This window comes from Oncorhynchus gorbuscha, linkage group LG11, assembly GCF_021184085.1.
Source record: "Oncorhynchus gorbuscha isolate QuinsamMale2020 ecotype Even-year linkage group LG11, OgorEven_v1.0, whole genome shotgun sequence".
NCBI classification, from domain to species: Eukaryota; Metazoa; Chordata; class Actinopteri; order Salmoniformes; family Salmonidae; genus Oncorhynchus; species Oncorhynchus gorbuscha.
This window is the reverse complement of record NC_060183.1, coordinates 73143224-73164145: the sequence shown is the minus strand read 5'-3', so window position 1 is coordinate 73164145 and position 20922 is coordinate 73143224. Positions and strand designations below refer to the sequence as shown.

Below are 20922 nucleotides of genomic sequence, written 5' to 3'. Positions count from 1 at the left end.
AAACATGGGACCAGCACTTTACATGTTTGCGTTTTTATAATTTTGTTCAGTTCAATTATTGGGTAGAACAGAAAACCATCACTCTCCGGAACTCTTAGGGTAACAGTAGAATACCACTGGCCTATTGTGCTCCCCTTCTCCTTGTTCCATGTTGAAGTTTTCAGCTACCTAATTAATTCCCATTCTACTCGTGATTAGACCAGGCGAGGAAAGGGAAAAGCACAGCTACCAGATCTGTTTCATTACTGAAATGTCAGGCCATTTCACATACATTCAGGTTGGGCTCATCTTATAGCACTTGTCAATGAGCTGGCTCTCATGACATTCCTATCATGAATGGGAGCTCATAGAAGGTTCTGTCTGTGTGTCAATTGTGTCAAATGTCTCATTTTGGACAGATTCCATTCCACAGTTCTTTAATTGAACAATAGGCAGTATGATATAGGACAGACCTCACCACACAGCTGTTACAATCCACAAGAGATTTGTTTGTGCCATTTTGACTGTAAAGACGGAGTTCATACCATATATTCTTGGTGTTAGTGTTATAATTCCTAGTTGTTTAACAGATCAAATATAAATGGTTGCTATCTGACCAAAACTACATCGGTTACAATTCAGTACGAGAAAAAGTCCATTTTCAGTCAACATTCATGAAGATTGAGGAATCGTGCCTTCAAGTTCTTTTTTCTCTCTGGGTGACCAGTTCTAAAATGTAATTGATTGACTAATTCCACGTGGTTGCTCCTTAAAGTCAATGAACAGCCCATAGAGATAATGGAGTAACCATTCCAAATGAACAATCCACTGTTTGTTTCCATGCAGCTAATTGAGTTTAGTTTCCTCATCAGTGCACCTGTATCAACTCCCTTAGCGCTTCGCTTCTTAGTGTTGAAATTGTGTGTGCACAGTATGTGTTGTACATATGATTTATTTATCAGAGCAGATGTTATCACTCAGAGCCACATGAATGTCTGTATGTCTACCTTGTCTGGTAGAAAGCGCAGGAGTCTTTCTATAAATGTTTTAGGGTTGAATAACCTAGTGTAGCTTCAGACGTGTGTCTATGGGTAGGTAACCACCACAGGCTGAGTAGATTACGGCACAAAGCGTTCAAATTCCTCGATTCCACAGTAGGTTGTTACGGCACTTCCATAATTGCTCACCTGGTTTCAAAGTGGCTTGTTTTGTCCTAAGTAGGCCACAGTAAGATCCATACTTATAGCTTACTGTCCCCTTTTTGAAGTCCCACTTCTGTGGAGGAAGTTGTACAGTGTGAGAATGATGAATGACTGTACAAGTTGCCCTCCATTTCTTTCCCCTCGGGTCACATTTCTGTTGGAACGGGTTCAGATTGCATCAAGGCACTTTGCAGCGTTATTACATCCAATACAGCCTTCTCTGATGGGCCTTTTTAGCCTTCTACGGATTTATATCGTGCCAAACGTCTTGGATCACTTGCTTTTTGAATCATCATGCAAAACTCCTCAAATTAGAAGTACCTCTAAACTTTACCCGTCTGATTCATTCATGTTCTTTTTAGAGGTGTTTTAATAAAAAGTTTCATACTTATAGAAAACCTTTTTCTTCATCTCCTAACTGCTCTAAAAGGTGTCTCAAATGAGCCATGTTTATTTTTGGAGGGGGATGACAGATGTGTGTGCTACTAAAAATCTCTCACAGGTCTTTGCTATCTTACTAATAATGAATGTCATTTTTTTTGCAGCTGCTATCAACCTTGCCCAGTTGAAGCTCTTCAGGCACTACTATGTGATGGTAAGGTTCCTCTTGTTATGCTCTTCAGGCACTACTATGTGATGGTAAGGTTCCTCTTGTTATGCTCTTCAGACACTTTCTCCTCACACACAGCTCCATCAATACACACTGCAGGTGTGACGATAGGCCACACACACACACACACTTGCTTGCACACACACACATGCATACACACAGCCACATGTACGCCTTTTTAAATGGAAACAAACCCAGCATTGTGTCTACGTCTGTCTCTACGGAACTCCCTAAAAACACTCCACTTCGACACAAGTGTCTTTTCGTAGCAGGTTTGGAGAGCATTTTCGCTAACCCCGCTACATTGAATTATCCTGACCTGCTAGGAAAAGTGATAGCTGTATTGAAGTGGCGTGTTCTTAAGGATTCTGTACAGTATATGTGTGCACGGGTCTTGCTTCATCTTTCATCCACTTCGGTGGAGTCATTACAGCTCCCTCTTTGTATTAATTGAATCATGAATAGCCACGTATGAAACCCCTCCATAAAGATATTACAACTGTTGAGGTGTCTCGCTCTCTGACATTCTGTTTTTGATTTCTTTATGTCTTGTTGGTGTTTAACATGTTCATCTCTTATTGTAATGTCCTCTGCAGGCCAAAGGGGTTGCGCTTTAGTTTTCTTGCTTTCTCCCCCTTCTCTCTCTGTATCGGCGTTCAAATTGTCAGCCAATGCCAATGTTCCTGATTATGCCTTGTGAACTTGTTTTTCTTTCTGTTTCCCCATTTGCCTGTCTCTCTCGCTCTCTAAAAAGTGTGACTGAAAAGGATGCTCCGTTTTCTTATTTATATCTGTGTTCAGAAAATTGTTTATCATTTATCTAATGTCTGTATTTCTCTCTCTCTCCTTCAGATTGTATGCTATATTTATTTCACCCGTATAATCGCAATTCTCATCAAGTTCATTGTTCCCTTTCAGTGGAAGTGGCTGTACCAGGTGGGTGTCCATCTATGTTTTGTTTAACAGTAAAACAATACTAATATATATATATATATATTAGTCCGAGTTAAGTACACTGCTCAAAAAAATAAAGGGAACACTTAAACAACACAATGTAACTCCAAGTCAATCACACTTCTGTGAAATCAAACTGTCCACTTAGGAAGCAACACTGATTGACAATAAATTTCACATGCTGTTGTGCAAATGGAATAGACAACAGGTGGAAATTATAGGCAATTAGCAAGACACCCCCAATAAAGGAGTGGTTCTGCAGGTGGGGACCACAGACCACTTCTCAGTTCCTATGCTTCCTGGCTGATGGTTTGGTCACTTTTGAATGTTGGCGGTGCTTTCACTCTAGTGGTAGCATGAGACGGAGTCTACAACCCACACAAGTGGCTCAGGTAGTGCAGCTCATCCAGGATGGCACATAAAATCAAATCAAATCAAATTTTATTTGTCACATAACATAGTTAGCAGATGTTAGTGCGAGTTTAGTGAAATTCTTGTGCTTCTAGTTCCGACAATGCAGTAATAACCAACAAGTAATCTAGCTAACAATTCCAAAACTACTACCTTATAGACACAAGTGTAAGGGGATAAAGAATATGTACATAAAGATATATGAATGAGTGATGTTACAGAGCGGCATAGGCAAGATACAGTAGATGGTATTGAGTGCAGTATATACATATGAGATGAGTATGTAAACAAAGTGGCATAGTTAAAGTGGCTAGTGATACATGTATTACATAAGGATGCAGTAGATGATATAGAGTACAGTATATACGTATACATATGAGATGAATAATGTAGGGTATGTAAACATTAAATTAGGTAGCATTGTTGAAAGTGGCTAGTGATATATGTTACATCATTTCCCATCAATTCCCATTATTAAAGTGGCTGGAGTTGAGTCCGTGTGTTGGCAGCAGCCACTCAATGTTAGTGATGGCTGTTTAACAGTCTGATGGCCTTGAGATAGAAGCTGTTTTTCAGTCTCTCAGTCCCAGCTTTGATGCACCTGTACTGACCTCACCTTCTGGATGATAGCGGGGTGAACAGGTAGTGGCTCGGGTGGTTGTTGTCCTTGATGATCTTTAGGGCCTTCCTGTGACATCGGGTGGTGTAGGTGTCCTGAAGGGCAGGTAGTTTGCCCCCGGTGATGCGTGGTGCAGACCTCACTACCCTTTGGAGAGCCTTACGGTTGTGGGCGGAGCAGTTGCTGTACCAGGCGGTGATACAGTTTGTGAGTGCTTTTGGTGACCAGCCAAATTTCTTCAGTCTCCTGAGGTTGAAGAGGCGCTGCTGCGCCTTCTTCACGATGCTGTCTGTGTGGGTGGACCAATTCAGGGTGTCTGTGATGTGTACGCCGAGGAACTTAAAACTTACTACCCTCTCCACTACTGTTCCATCGATGTGGATAGGGGGGTGTTCCCTCTGCTGTTTCCTGAAGTCTACAATCATCTTAGTTTTGTTGACGTTGAGTGTGAGGTTATTTTCCTGACACCACACTCCGAGGGCCCTCACCTCCTCCCTGTAGGCCGTCTCGTCATTGTTGGTAATCAAGCCTACCACTGTTGTGTCATCCGCAAACTTGATGATTGAGTTGAAGGCATGCGTGGCTACGCAGTCGTGGGTGAACAGGGAGTACAGGAGAGGGCTCAGAATGCACCCTTGTGGGGCCCCAGTGTTGAGGATCAGCGGGGTGGAGATGTTGTTGCCTACCCTCACCACCTGGGGGCGGCCCGTCAGGAAGTCCAGTACCCAGTTGCACAGGGCGGGGTCGAGACCCAGGGTCTCGAGCTTGATGACGAGCTTGGAGAGCACTATGGTGTTAAATGCCGAGCTGTAGTCGATGAACAGCATTCTCACATAGGTATTCCTCTTGTCCAGATGGGTTAGGGCAGTGTGGTTGAGATTGCATCGTCTGTGGACCTATTTGGTGCGAGCTGTGGCAAGAAGGTTTGCTGACAGGCCAGTACATCAGGAGACGTGGAGGAGGCCGTAGGAGGGCAACAACCCAGCAGCAGGACCGCTACCTCCGCATTTGTGCAAGGAGGAGCAGGAGGAGCACTGCCAGAGCCCTGCAAAATGACCTCCAGCAGGCCACAAATGTGCATGTGTCTGCTCAAATGGTCAGAAACAGACTCCATGAGGGTGGTATGAGGGCTTGACGTCCACAAGCGGGGGTTGTGCTTACAGCCCAACACCGTGCAGGGTGTTTTTCATTTGCTAGAGAACACCGAGATTGGCAAATTCGCCACTGGCGCCCTGTGCTCTTCACAGATGAAAGCAGGTTCATACTGAGCACATGTGACAATCTGGAGACGCCGTGGAGAACGTTGTGCTGCCTGCAATATCCTCCAGCATGATCGGTTTGGCGGTGGGTCAGTCATGGTGTGGGGTGGCATTTCTTTGGGGGGCCGCACAGCCCTCCATGTGCTCACCAGAGGTAGCCTGACTGCCATTAGGTACCGAGATGAGATCCTCAGACCCCTTGTGAGACCATATACTGGTGCGGTTGGCCCTGGGTTCCTCCTAATGCAAGACAATGCTAGACCTCATGTGGCTGGAGTGTGTCAGCAGTTCCTGCAAGAGGAAGGCATTGATGCTATGGACTGGCCCGCCCGTTCCCCAGACCTGAATCCAATTGAGCACTTTTGGGACATCATGTCTCGCTACATCCACCATGTTGCACCACAGACTGTCCAGGAGTTGGCGGATGCTTTAGTCCAGGTCTGGGAGGAGATCCCTCAGGAGACCATCCGCCACCTCATCAGGAGCATGCCCAGGCGTTGTAGGGAGGTCATACAGGCACGTGGAGGCCACACACACTACTGAGCCTCATTTTGACTTGTTTTAAGGACATTACATCAAAGTTGGATCAGCCTGTAGTGTGGTTTTCCACTTTAATTTTGAGTGTGACTCCAAATCCAGACCTCATGGGTTGATAAACTTGATTTCCATTGATAATTTTTGTGATTTTGTTGTCAGCACATCCAACTATGTAAAGAAAGAAGTATTTAATAAGAATATTTAATTCAGATCTAGGATGTGTTATTTTAGTGTTCCCTTTATTTTTTTGTGCAGTGTACTTTAACAGTATGTTCATCTTTAGTTAAAACCAGTTTTGATTGGGAAAAAAGCATTTTTGATCCATTTTGAAAGGCTTTTGTTTTTTACGTTTAGCTGTTACAATGTACTGACACCATTTTTCCTACTACCCATGTCTCTTTCTTGATCTCTCTCCTTGTCTTCAGCTATTGGATGAGCTGGCCACGCTGGCATTCTTCTTCCTGACGGGCCATAAGTTCCGCCCGGCCTCCTACAACCCCTACCTGCTGCTCTCTGTGGAGGACGATGTGGAGATGGAGGAAGTGTGAGTCTGACTAGCACCAAATCATTATCAAGCACACATCAGCATCTTGGAACGTAGTCAGAAGTTAGAGTCAAAGCACAGACAAAGTGCGACCGACCGTCTCGATTCGGTCTTATGTAGCAAACTTTGAAATTGTGTTTTTTACATTGGATAAAAGTCAAAGGTTTTATATTAATTATATCGACTTGTCTGTATACAGGTGTCGCAGTGACATACTAAATTCATGATATATCAATCTACCAAACCAGGCAACTAAAAGCTACTTTCTAAACAATGTTTTTTATTTTTCTAGCTTGTTAGGTGTAAAGGATAGAGTGAAGTGGTTCCTTGCATAGTGGAGTCATTTGAACTTTAATCCCAACACATAATGTTACTGCATTAATCTACAGGTAGCTAAAGCTAACCAACTAGCTTGGTTCAATGTTAGGTAGCTAGCTAACTAGCAAAGCAAATGGATCTGAGATGTGAATAACATTACTGCACAGATCATACACGTAACGTTAGCTAGCTAGCGGGCCAGCCAACTTACATTGGCTAGCCAGCTAACTGTACACTAACTTGCAATGAAGATGACCTTCTGGCGAAATTAGAAACGTATAATATCTGAAAATGTATCTAGCCAGATTCTTACCCATATTCATGGATGAACGCTTATCCCGCTCTGTCACGGATGCCATGGTTGCCCTTAGTTTGAAGATGTAATCCAGACAGGTATTATATACAACAATCTTCTGTTCTCTTTTCGACTCCCTCCACATTTGCAATCAAATGCCTGGATTTTCTCCATCTCCTTAGGTATCATACTCTGCTTCCATTTGGCATTCCAATGATTTCAAATGATTCCAGAAAGTGGATAGCCTTAGCAACACTTGTGCAGTTCTTCGTGATATCTTTCAAAAAATCTGCTTTTAGGCCTCCCGTGTGGCGCAGTGGTTAAGGGCACTGTACTGCAGCGCCAGCTGTGCCACCAGAGACTCTGGGTTCGCGCCCAGGCTCTGTCGTAACCGGCCGCGACCGGGAGGTCTGTGGGCCGATGCACAATTGGCATAGCGTCGTCCGGGTTAGGGAGGGTTTGGCCTGTAGGGATATCCTTGTCTCATCGCGACTCCTGTGGCGGGCCGGGCCCAGTGCACTCTAACCAAGGTTGCCAGGTGCACGGTGTTTCCTCCGACACATTGTTGCGGCTGGCTTCCGGGTTGGATGCGCGCTGTTAAGAAGCAGTGCGGCTTGGTAGGGTTGTGTATCGGAGGACGCATGAGCCCGTATGGGAGTTGTAGCGATGAGACAAGATAGTAACTACTAACAATTGGATACCATGAAATTGGGGAGAAAAAGGGGGTAAAATTCACAAAAAAACTTTAAAAACCTGCTTTAGAAGGGATTACCTGCACATACTGAGAAGCTCCTGTTACAGACAGAAGCATGCTACATGGCAAACTCATCTCTCATGTCCAGCCCATCCATTATCTCAGCCAATCATGGCTAGTGGGAAGGTCCTAACTTTTTCTGTGGCTAAACCAACTAGGATTATAATTTAACAATTGTATTAGTATTTACAGATGGCATACAAAATTGTTTTTAGTTCCCATGTTCCAGAAGGCTTTTCTACCAAAAAAATGCATTTTGATCAAATAAAATCACTTTCAAATGTCTGAAACTGTGAAGTAGTGACTTGCGACATATGCCTAGTTTCCTGAAACGAGTAACAATTGGCTATGGCTTTTGTCTCGAATTCGTCACTACGGCTCCAGGAGTATTGTATGCTTTTTCACACTGCTGAGCCGAATCAAGTGAGTCAAAGTGTACTGGTCTGGCCTGGTTATGCATCTACCATAGGGGCTCTATTCATGCTGGAAAGGACAATGTGAAGAAAAAAATATCAGAGCCAGCACAGTACGGTTTGGGTTGGCATGATGATGTCAAAATAGAACCCTCACTTACTGTAAACCAGGCACCTCGCTTTTTTCTACTTCCTCTATCCTTACTCGCCATTGTGGCCCACATGAAAAGCTGTGTCAGTTTTATCGCCTCGCCCTGTTGTTCTTAAGTGTCACCCCTCCCAATATGATCTGGTCTGAGGACAGCTGTGACTTCTCCCTGTCAGCCTAGGTGCCACCTGTTCAACGCAGAGTTCTACCAAGGCCCCTGTGGCACCCAATGGGAGGAACTCAATTATATTGGAATTGACAGCATTTTAGTAACATGAAATCTTTTAAAATCTGTTCATATACACACCCAGCCAGAATTACATTTTTATTTTCAACATTTTCTGACAAGCGAGAACATAGCTGTGCAAGGCAGTTAACCCACTGTTCCCTGGGCGCTGAAGACGTGGATGTCGATTATGGCAGTCCCCCACACCTCTCTGATTCAGAGGTTGGGTTAAATGCGGTAGACACGTTTCATTTGACTGCATTCAGTTGTACAACTGACCGTTTAAATATGGTAATTTTTCGTAAATTCATAGAATGTTTGGGAAGGATGTATAGTAAGGCATTTGTGAAAATTCGAAGCAATATATTGGGAAAGCGGCCGTGCTTTTGAACAATTAATAGACACTGCAAAGAATCTGTGTTCAGGACCAGAGTCTACATAGACCGGTGCGCCACAGCCACAGAGCTACAGTAGGCCTATATGCAATGAAGCGATTTGTCACACAGGCCTGCCATCATTCACTTTGAACTGGATTGTGTGTTTTAGAGGCAGAAGCAACAGCTTGACTTTAAATCTTTAGAAAACATTCGCCAAAAGCCACAAAATATTACCTGAATGGATTCTGCAAATATGTAAATACCATGGGAGTCTTACAATTGGGAACATCACTATCCTATGTATTTATTTAATTTAACCTTTATTTTAATAGGCAAGTCACTTAAGAACAAATTATTTTTTACAATGACGGCCAAACCCAGACAACGCTGGGCCAATTGTGCGTTGCACTATGGGACTTCCAATCATGGCCGGATGTAATGCAGCCTGAATTCGAATCAGGGACTCTAGTGATGCCTTTTGCACTGAGATGCAGTGCCTTAGACCGCTGCGCCACTCGGGAGCCTATTGATCAAACAACCATGAGAAGTTAGGCTAGCTGCCTATTCACATCAACAAGATCAACAACTAATGCGAGATGAGCTAAAATCAAACATTTAGATCAACCCTCTCAACCTTCAACTAGTTAGCTGTCAAAATGGCACTGATGATGGGGACTAGTGGTCTGCTCGTCCTTCTGCAGCTTGCCTGCCAATGCATGCTTGTCCCAACCCATGTTTATACAACTGAATGGGAACTTCCCTGCCCGCTTATTTGATCGATGCCAAAAACATTTGATTAGCTGTAGCCAATAAAAAACGACGAGGGGAAAAAGACGGTCACTCACCCACTCCTCCTATGACATCTTCCCAGCAGCTAGCTAGCTAACGTTATGCTCCGGCTTTTTAGCTAGCCAGGGGTTCTGCCCCTGAACAGGCAGAACGACAGATTTGTACCTTGTCAGCTCGGGGATTTGAACTTGCAACCTTTCGGTTACTAGTCCAACACCCTAACCACTAGGCTATCCTGACTTTGACACCCCTGGCTAGCTGTTCCTAGGCCGTCATTGAAAATATGAATTTGTTCTTAACTGACTTGCCTAGTTAAAGGTTAAAAATAAAATGAGTCAATCAGCACACAGACCATTTAAATTAAACATTTTAAAAATTAAACAAATTTGTGGGCCAGACATAGCCTATTTGTTTTTACAGCAAAACGTTAAACTGTGACCCGAACATGGTCATTGTTTTATTTGTAAAAATATGGCCCTTTTATAATGTCCACATGATGCTGTGTATATAGGATTTTAACATATTAAAACAAGAAATAAATTATATTTGTCCAGCCTCTGCTGATATGCTTCCAAATGTGCATAATCTGCTGTGACCCTAATCAAAAAGTATTTAATAACACAAATGGAACTATAGGTCCATGTAAAACTTAAATGTGTATATTATTTTGCACAGAATGGATCACCGGTGTGGTTGAATTCAGCATTTCTGTATGGTGAACTCAAAATGTTAGTTGAGTAGCCAACCTAGGCTACTGCTCAAATGTTTCTGTAATAGGCCTACATGCCTGTTGCATGGTGTTATTTGGTTAATTGTCAAGCTTTAAAAACCAAGTCAGCATTTTAGTAGCCTAGCTAGGACTGTGGTATGTCTATACACGTTTCCCACTGCTGCATGCTGTAAACGAGACACACGAAAGTAGAACAATTGAAGTTGCGAGCGCATCAGGCTGTAATTTTATAAAGTAGATGACTCAACTGTTGACTGATATTTTATATTCGGTCCACGGGCCTTGTTTGTCACGTACGCTAGTCTATTAGCCACATTATGACTGACTTGTGATCATTTCCCTTACTAGTTTGAGTGTATTCACATTCCCAACCTTAGTTACAGTCATCTGTATTTGTCCAGAATATTGAGTAACTGAAACTGTGCATCCCGGCAGCAGACAATGTACCAGGCCAGCTGTGATTTACAACATGATAACAATCTGTTTTGGAATACCAAGAAATGTATTGGTGAATTATATTACTCATGCATTGAACTGCAATCATCTATTCTGCCAACAATACCTTACTGTACGTCATGGAATGTTGATCCAAATATAATCTATTTTTAAAACCTCTCATGAAGTTGGTTTTGAAGCATAAACTGTGAATTTGATGTTTTTGACTAATATTATGATTGTCTGTTTTCATATCTGCAAAGTAGTTAAAACGCTGTCAGTTCCACTTTAAAAGGAACATGGCTATTTGGTGCTCCAACCTACATACAGTACACCAGCAGACCTGCTTCCATTCACCTTGTCTACCGTTTTCTTATTTTAGACGCTTTTATCTTTTTTTTTGCTCAATCTGTTTTTAGAGTGTCAGTATGTCGACGTCCCTGAGATACTTAATCAATGTCCTCTCGCCCTCCTCCCGAGCTTTCATCCTCCCCTCCCTCTCCATTTCTCTCTCTCTTCATCTCTCCATCCAGGTCACAATGGAGCCTGCCGCACTCATCCTCCTCCCTTGTTCCACCTCTCTCCAGGCTCTTCTACCTGTTTTCTCTCCTTTTTTTGTTCTTTATATCCAAAGTGTACCATGTGTCCTTGGTCCCTGTTCTCTCTCTACCTCCCTCTGTGTAGACTGTTGTATCTCACCCAAGGGGGCCAAATAGGATTTTGGAAACACTTCCCAGAACCAGCTGTATTTATGAATTATATATACTGAACAAAAATATAAACGGAACATGCAACAATTTCAAAGATTTTACTGAGTTAGTTCATATAAGGAAATCAGTCAATTGAAATACATTAGTCTCTAATCTATGGATTTCACTTGACTGGCCATACAGATATGCATTTGTTGGTCACAGATACTTTAAATAAATAAAGTAGGTGCGTGGATCAGAAAACTAGTCAGTATCTGGTGTGACCACCATTTGCCTCATGCAGCCTGACACATCTTCGCATGGAGTTGATCAAGCTGTTGATTGTGTCCTGTGGAATGTTGTCCCACTCCTCAATGGCTGTGCAAAGTATCTGGATATTGTCAGGAACTGGAACATGCTGTCGATCCAGAGAATCCCAAATATGCTCAATGGTTGACATGTCTGGTGAGTATGCAAGCCATGGAGTAACTGGGACATTTTCAGGAATTGTGTACAGATCCATGCATTATCATGCTAAAACCATGGTGCTTGCCTACGGAGCTGTGAGGGGAACGGCACCTCAGTACCTCCAGGCTCTGATCAGGCCCTACACCCAAACAAGGGCACTGCGGTCATCCACCTCTGGCCTGCTCGCCTCCCTACCACTGAGGAAGTACAGTTCCCGCTCAGCCCAGTCAAAACTGTTCGCTGCTCTGGCCCCCCCAATGGTGGAACAAACTCCCTCACGACGCCAGGACAGCGGAGTCAATCACCACCTTCCGGAGACACCTGAAACCCCACCTCTTTAAGGAATACCTAGGATAGGATAAGTAATCCTTCTCACCCCCCCCCCCCCCCCTTTAAGATTTAGATGCACTATTGTAAAGTGACTGCTCTACTGGATGTCATAAGGTGAATGCACCAATTTGTAAGTCGCTCTGGATAAGAGCGTCTGCTAAATGACTTAAATGTAATGTAATGTAAATGTAAAACATGAGGTGATGGCGGTGGATGAATGGCACTACAATGGGCCTCAGGATTTCATCACGGTATCTCTGTTCATTCAAATTGTCATCGATAAAATGCAATTGTGTTCGTTGTCTATATGTGAAGAACCCGGATGTGGTTACACCTGGTTTGTGGTGAGGCTGGTTGGACGTACTGACATATTCTCTAAAACAACGTTTGAGGCAGCTTATGGTAGCAAAATGAACATTCATTTCTCTGGCAGTAGCTCCGGTGGACATTCCTGCAGTCAGCATGGCAATTGCACGCTTCCTCAACTTGAGACTTGTGCTGTGTGGCAAAACTACACATTTTAGAGTGGCCTTTTTTTGTCCACAGCACAGGGTGCACCTGTGTAAAGATCATGCTGGTTAATCAGCTTCTTGGTTTATCTTTGCAAAGGAGAAATGCACAGAAATGCCTGCACACACAACTGTAGCTCTACTAGGAAGAAATTTGATCATTCTTGATTTAGAGCCTGAATAATCTTGGTAAACCCAGAACAAAAACTGTATGTAATTTGGTCAGATCAAATATTTAATCAAGTTAAAAAATATATTAAGCACCTCAAACGGAAACTCTGCAAGTGTATGGACCCAATGTTCTTTCCAAAATTCGAAAGATGTGAGCACTTGCGAAATTGTGATTTGTCCAAATGATTCACAACAAAAAGATCTGCGTAATAGACCAAAGTTCCTCGTTAGTTGTCATATATGTTGACAGTCGCTGCTATCATTTATGTTAGGTTCATTTGTCCACGAGAGATTAGGGCCTGAATGCCAGGAGTTGGCTGGGTGGAATAATGAGCCTATAGCACACTTAGCAAGACTGCTACAGCAATGGAGCGCGACAAAGGTTCAACTATTTGGGGCAAGGAGCAGGAGTGCCAGGTGCAGCTGGTTAACTGGGTCTAGGCTGCGCCGTCCTCCCCCCTCCCTCTCTTGTCCGGCTTCTAGCGTCCTGCTCTCCTCTCGCCGGCCTGGATGCCCAGAATTGGGTCGCTCGCCTGGGGAGCTGGCACCAGACCCACAGACCAGGAGCTAAAGGGGGAGTGGACATGCACACAAGCGTACAGTAATGACTTTAAACTCAGGGCCGTATAATACAAACATACAGACTCACCTGTGTACATGTACACAAAAAACAAATCCAATGCCTGTTGTCATGCATGCTAAACTGTGTTCACACACAAACACAGACTCGGGCTCCACATTTTCTACACACTTCTTCTTTCCCCCTGTTTATTCCTGACGGGCGGGGCTTCAGTAGATGTTTTGAAAAGGAGTGTGGTATATAGTTGACTCAGCTGCCGGGTTTACGAAGATGTCTTCTCTTCCAAGCTGTTATTGAACATAATGAGGTGGTGGTGGTTGCTTTTGAAATGTCTTTCTTGGCCTTGCGTTGATTATTCCAGCCACAACTCTTAACTCGCATTCAATACATCTAGTCAGTCCCAGTACACATGTTTACTGAGGCAAGTCAAGAAAATATGGCTTATGTGTTCTCAAGAGGACTTTAAATGTATATATTTTTCATTAAATGAAATGGAGGCCTGTAATTCTTAACCACTCATACTCTGAGAGGCTTTAAGGTCCCGTCTGTCCATTCATCATAATCTACAGGCAAAACTGATCCTAGATCAACACTCCTTCGAGAGGCTTTATGAATATGGACCCAGGTAATGTGCCTTGATTCTCTGTCTGGAGTTCAGGAACTTCCCTACAACTGTTTTGTTATATGCATGACCTAGTCTAACTTTTTTTCTTTTCTAGTGGCTCATCGAAGTGCATTAAACTAAGATAGTTTGGTTGTTTCTCCTATGTGATCAGAGTAAAATATACATTATGTTGCCATGGGTTATGCCCAACTGTGGGATCTCATGTGTTGTCCCTCAAGGCTCTATTTTAAGACCCATTCTATAAATAATCTACATGCTCTCTCTTGTCTCTTGCCCTCCTGTTGTGTTTGTTTCATGTTAATGAATTGACCGCCCCATTATAGCTGATTCTAAATCCATAATAATACATATATTATCACCTAATGTTAGAGCTTTTTGTCAACTTAAGTTATGGACGTTACACGTTTTAACTTCTATTTGCTATTTATAGCCTGTAGGCCTCATTGACCTGAGTTCATACAACTCATTTTTGTTTTTTAAAAAGCACAATGTATGGATTATTTTGACTATAACAAATACTCAGATGAAATGTATTGTGCTATTTATTACATACTACTTTGTATCAAAGTATAACAAGGACTGTCCTCACCAGTGTCATGATCAAAGATATGATCAAGAGCTTCACATACAGTGTATCGTTTGGTCATTATGCTACCACAGAATGAATTGTGAGCAAGGCCTTAAAAATGCTTTATATACCAGAGCTGTGATAAAAGTTGGATATATTATAGTAACAATGTTGCGATTGTGAGAATGCCAACAGGTGTGGTTCCCGTGGGGGGAAAGATTCTATTGAGGAAAGGTTCCTGTGGTGGTTGCCTTGGAAGCCAAGAAGGGGAGTGAGGTGTGTGTGTGCTCAAACACATGCATGTGGGGGTCTGGGAGAGCTAGTGTGTCCATCTGATGAATGGGCATGTGCCTGAACTCAATTTTATACACTAATTGTAGTCTCACCCATTCACTTGTAATGACTGGTCATTTTTGACCGGGAACACCACAGCTGTAAAAAAGTTACATAAAACACCTGAAATGTAATGAAAATCATCTAAAAAAAAATCTAATTTTTATTTGTCACATACACATGGTTAGCAGATGTTAATGCGAGTGTAGCGAAATGCTTGTATTTGTATTTATGTATTTATGTTCAGATGTCCTGTGTGGACAAAGTCATGGAACCTTATGACAATCAGATTAACTACATTTTTCAGAGAGAACTTGTAAATCGGTCCAATTCGACCAGAACACAGCAAGTGGGTTAAAAATAATGGTGTTCACTTCTAATGTTAGACTGACGACACACAGATCTACATCAAAAGAGACCTGCACACCCTCGTGTACATAGAGAATCCCACACTGAAGGACTATGCGCACTCTGTATTTATACTATACCATTTAAATACATACACTAAGTGTTAGGGACATTTTCAAAGTGGGACCACACACATTATGAATTAAACATGGGCTGTATGTTTGTGGAGCAGCCCGAGGAGGCTTTCAAAGAAAGTGGAACATTCTGAATATTTCAAAAATTCCTTCGGGTTCTTTAGATGGTACTCCCATTTTGTGTGCTTGAGGCAGGTATTTGGTCAAACTCTACTTAGAGGTAAGACTTGATTTGGATGCCTAGATTATGATTTTTATTTTATTTTTTTACACACACATATTTCACCTTTTATTTAACCAGGTAGGCCAGTTGAGAAAAAGTTCTCATTTACAACTGCGACCTGGCCAAGATAAAGCAAAGCAGTGCGACAAAAACAACAGAGTTACACATGGGATGAACAAATGTACAGTCAATAACACAATATAAAAATCTGTATACAGTGTGTGCTACGGAGGTAAGGCAATAAATAGGCCAATAGTGGCGAAGTAATTGTGATTTACACTGGAGTGCAGATGAGGATGTGCAAGTAGAAATACTGGTGTGCAAAAGAGCAGAAAAACAAATATGGGGATGAGGTAGGTAGTTGGTTGGATGGGCTATTTACAGATTGGCTGTGTACAGCTACAGTGATCGGTAAGCTGCTCTTAAACATCACTGCTGATGCTTAAAGTTCATGATGGAGATATGTCTCCAACTTCAGTGATTTTTGCAATTAGTTCCAGTCATTGGCTGCAGAGAACTGGAAGGAAAGGTGGCCAAATTAGGTGTTTGGGGGTGACCAGTGATATATACCTGCTGGAGCGTGTGCTACGGGTGGGTATTGCTATGGTGACCAGTGATTTGAGATAAGGTGGAACTTATAGATGACCTGGAGCCAGTGAGTTTGGTGACGAATATGTAGCGAGGACCAGCCAACGAGAGCATACAGGTCGCAGTGGTGGGTAGTATATAGGGCTTTGGTGACAAAACAGATGGCACTGTGATAGATTGCATCCAATTTGCTGAGTAGAGTGTTGGAGGCTATTTTGTAAAGGACGTCGCCGAAGTCAAGGATAAGTTGGATGGTCAGTTTTACGAGGGTATGTTTGGGAGCATGAGTGAAGGCTTTGTTGCGAAATAGGAAGCTAATTCTAGATTTAACTCTGGATTGGAGATGCTTAATGTGAGTCTGGAAGGAGAGTTTACAGTCTAGCCAGACAACTAGATATTTATAGTTGTCCACATCAGTCCGAACCGTCCAGAGTAGAGATGCTCGTCGGGCAGGCAGGTGCGGGCAGCGATCGTTTGAAGAGCATGCATTTCGTTTTACTAGCATTTTAAGAGCAGTTGGAGGCCACGAAAGGAGTGTTGTATGGGGTTGAAGCTCATTTGGAGGTTTATTAACACAGTGTCCAAAGAAGGGCCAGATGTATACAGAATGGTGTCCTTTGCGTAGAGGTGGATCAAATAATCACCCGCAGCAAGAGCGACATTTATTATATATAGAGAAAAGAGTCGGCCCGAGAATTGAACCCTGTGGCACCCCCATAGACTGCCAGCCGTCCAGACAACAGGCCCTCCGGTTTGACACACTGAACTCTATTTGAGAAGTAGTTAGTGAACCAGGCAAGGCAGTCATTAAAGAAACCAAGGCGGTTGAGTCTGCCAATAAGAATACGGTGATTGATTATCTTATTAAATAAATTTATTAAATGTCAACTGTCTGCAACATGCAGCTGTTTCTTATGCTGGTTGGGTGGCAAGGGATGGCTAATAAACCTAGTTAATTGGGTAATTTAATGGTCTGCGGCCAGTTTATCATAGTACTTAATCCAAATCCAATGGTCCTGAGCTGTCCGGGTGAGGACTATCCAAAGGGACAATCCAAATTAAGTTAGACCAATGTTTCAAGATGCTTGTTCCATCTGTACTGAATGTTGGGATGTGGTGGAGGTTTTCAGGGTTGACATTTTTTATTTCTAAAAAAAAAATACTTGGGGGACTAAATCCTATGCCTTTTTCTGCTACCGTTTCAGAATAATGACCTCAACGGCGATGGGGGATGGAGTGAAGAAAGTGAAGAGGAGTGCAAATGGACCGACGGAAGAGCGGGAGAGCATGGCCTGATGGGAGATGTAGTACCCCAGCTCAGCCAAATACAGCGTCTCTGGACTATGTGGTCACAAGTGTGGCGACGGACACTCATTGCCCAGACATGAATTCTTAACCCACTTCACTTGAGTGTGGGTAGCAGCCCAATATTAACTGGGGAACCCCCAACTATGGTTTAACAATGGTGATTCCAACTGTATCTATGTGTATGTTAATGTATATCAATGAAATGACCCTCTGAATCAGAATTATCCTTTGATGTTAGAGTGAAGGAAATGTGGGGACTCCAAGTAACTAAGTCCACAATTCCTTGTCTGTTTTAATTGATACACTGAGGCTGCTGTGCTTGGTCATTATTTATCTTTGTTATTATTTATTTTCTAATGTACATGCAGCATGATATCTCCTGTGACTCGCCATCTGCCACACACACTCACAACCAGATACATTCTGATGAGACAATGTCAAAAGCCAGTGGTAAAGAACACAATATTTATTTATCCCTTCTTGCAAACCATAAAGTGGGAAAACTTAACTTATAGTTTTAATGAAATACAGCATCTCACAAACTGATGGATCACTTTTTAAAATATATTTTTTAAGTTATTTGTGTTGTGCATCAGATTATTGCTGTTTTCCCTATTCTTCCTTAATTTGTGGTGCTTCATCTGCAGTGGAGTGGTACTGTGACTTCTGTTTGTGAGATGCTTACAGATGCCCATTTGGGTCAAGGTGCCCTGCCTCATGTGAGTCTAGCTTGTGGGTTGCAATTTGTTTTGTCAGCAAGTCATTTTCAGGGAAAAATCCATTGGCCCGTCAAGTTTTATTTTTGGTAGCAATGAAACTTGTCTAACTGCTTGAGAAACTGAGGCGCCATATAGAATATCCAATATCTTGATGTACTTTTACTTTTCCATATACCAACCATATGGTCAGAGGTGACTGATAAATGTATTTAAAGTCAGTATCTACATCTTCAGTGGCGGAGAGGGGTATATTGACCGATGATGCCATTATTTGTTGATCAAGATGTTGCTATGTCTATATTTTGTTTATATAACAGTAATGCAAAACACATTGGCCTCCAGACCAGAAAGCAATGGGAGATAGATAATTATGTTTGCTGATGTTTGATGTTGCACATAAGCTGTGTTTGTTTAAAGACTCCATATATCGTTAAATTACAAAAGGAGATGAACAACCATGTAAATACTTTATCCTCTGTTCATAAAGGCTTTTTTGATCCTCAATTGACGTCTTTTGTTTTTAAAGCTGTCTTATTAATTGTCCCTAAATGCATCACATTTTCAGAGCTCAATTAGAATTTTGATGGGGACATGTTTAAAAGGGGGTCTGGAAGAGAGGCATGTTACAAAAGCACTCGCCCACCCTTTCTTGTTTGTTCTGGAACAGGCTTTTTTGATTTCTGTGGCGTTTGAGGGAGACAGATGGATGCTTTCAATAATACATTGACAGGCTTGAGATGTGTGGGAGGTTGGTTAGTCTGGCAGCACAATTCGGAGGGACTGCTCTCTCGCCATGTACAGGAGGCTACTGAGCGGAGAACGGCTCATACTAATGACGGCGCAAATGAAAGGGCATCAAACACCTGGAAACCATGTGTTTGATGTATTTGATTCCATTCCACAAACTCCGCTCCAGCCATTACCACAAGAACATTATCTCAAGGTGCCACTGAAAGCAGTTTTACAGATTTGTTAGAACAAAAAAAATATATATATACAAAATGTATACATTGGTAAAATGACAGATAACGGACCTATATCCCAACCAAAAACACTTTTTGTCAAATTAGATAACAATAGAAAAGTCTAGTGGACATTGCTAGTCGTCTAGCCTTGTAAACATCTGCCAAAATTATTTAATTACGAATAGGCTTTTTTTTCTCAATTTGCTTTGAATAAAGCATCTTTGTTTAACATGAGCCCTACACATTGCGGATTCTGTAGTAGCCTGATATCTAGAAAAATATAGGTGTCCATTATGCTTGAATTGATTAAAATGCATGTATTTTGGTATGAGACGAGAAATGAGAGAACGGGTCATGTGACCTTTGGATTGCCACTTCGATACAGCTAGGACTGGAAGTTCATTTTTAGTAGCAGGTTAGGAGAATTAGTTTAAGGTTAAGAAAAGAGTTAGGGTTTGCGTAAATGTTCTCCAAACCTGCTACGAAAGGTCACTTCCGGTTGTAGCTATATAGAAGTGAGGGGAGACTATAAGGACACAGATTACGTTGGGCGTCAGACGTGTCCTTATGGCCTTTTCCATAGAAGAGCCATGGTGCATTCTTTTAGGGAGTCCCATTGAAGGGGTCGAAGGATCCACGTGATGTCAGACTAGGGGACACACTCACTTCAAGCCACTTTGATATAAAGTGATTTTGAGAGCATTTTCCTAAACTTAATTTAAGTCTCCTAACCTGCTATGTTAATTATCTTAGCCTGCTGTGTACATTTCTCCTAACCTGATACGAAAAAGTCACTTCGGTATCGGTGTTTCATGTCAGACTAGATGAGCCGGAGAGCAGTTCAGCAAGTTGGCGACTTGGCAGAAGTGGACAGAGGGACAAGAGTCAGCACAGACAGGACAGGTGGCACTGACTTCGTGCAGAAGCGATGAATGAATAGGCCTACCCACATTATCTGCTTCAAAGGCGAAGACTGTCCAAAGCCTAAAAGGTTCCTCTTTTTTTATTAATGAAGAGGTGAGCCTGATGATGTGAACAGCAAGTGAGGTAAACATTTGACAACAACAAAAACATGTTTTTGAAAATGACACTTTTTGGCGGGGTCCATAGGCTAGGCCTACAGAATAGAGCGCAGTCTAGCACGAAGATAATTTTTCAATAATAATGTTTAAATTTCTTTCTTATATTATGTCTATAATGTGGTGTGGGGGCTGTGTTTTGGCAAAGTGGGTGGGGTTATATCCTTCCTGTTTGGCCCTGTCCGGGGGTATCATCGGATGGGTCCACAGTGTCTCCTGACCCCTCCTGTCTCAGCCTCCAGTATTTATGCTGCAGTAGTTTATGTGTCGGGGGGCTAGGGTCAGTTTGTTATATCTGGAGTACTTCTCCTGTCTTGTCCGGTGTCCTGTGTGAATTTAAGTATGCTCTCTCTAATTCTCTCTTTCTTTCTCTCTCGGAGGACCTGAGCCGTAGGACCATGCCTCAGGACTACCTGGCATGATGACTCCTTGCTGTCCCCAGTCCACCTGGCCGTGCTGCTGCTCCAGTTTCAACTGTTCTGCCTATGGAATCCTGACCTGTTCACCGGACGTGCTACCTGTCCCAGAACTATTATTTGACCATGCCGGTCATTTAAGAACATTTCAACATCTTGGTCATGTTCTGTTATAATCCCCACCCGGCACAGCCAGAAGAGGACTGGCCACCCCTCATAGCCTGGTTCCTCTCTAGGTTTCTTCCTAGGTTTTGGCCTTTCTAGGGAGT

At 42.6% G+C, this 20922-nt stretch overlaps 1 protein-coding gene across 2 annotated transcripts in view; it reads left to right on the top strand.

The window, feature by feature from the left end:
* gpr107 (G protein-coupled receptor 107) overlaps positions 1 to 18697 on the top strand; it is a 33917-nt gene extending 15220 nt beyond the window's left edge. For both annotated transcript variants that reach the window (XM_046290427.1, XM_046290426.1), the window contains exons 15-18: positions 1727 to 1776; positions 2644 to 2727; positions 5997 to 6115; positions 17372 to 18697. In XM_046290427.1, the coding sequence (XP_046146383.1) occupies positions 1727 to 1776; positions 2644 to 2727; positions 5997 to 6115; positions 17372 to 17462 (344 nt within the window). In that variant the 3' untranslated portion in view covers positions 17463 to 18697. The remainder of the gene's footprint in view (positions 1 to 1726; positions 1777 to 2643; positions 2728 to 5996; positions 6116 to 17371) is intronic.
* Positions 18698 to 20922: the final 2225 nt, after the last annotated feature.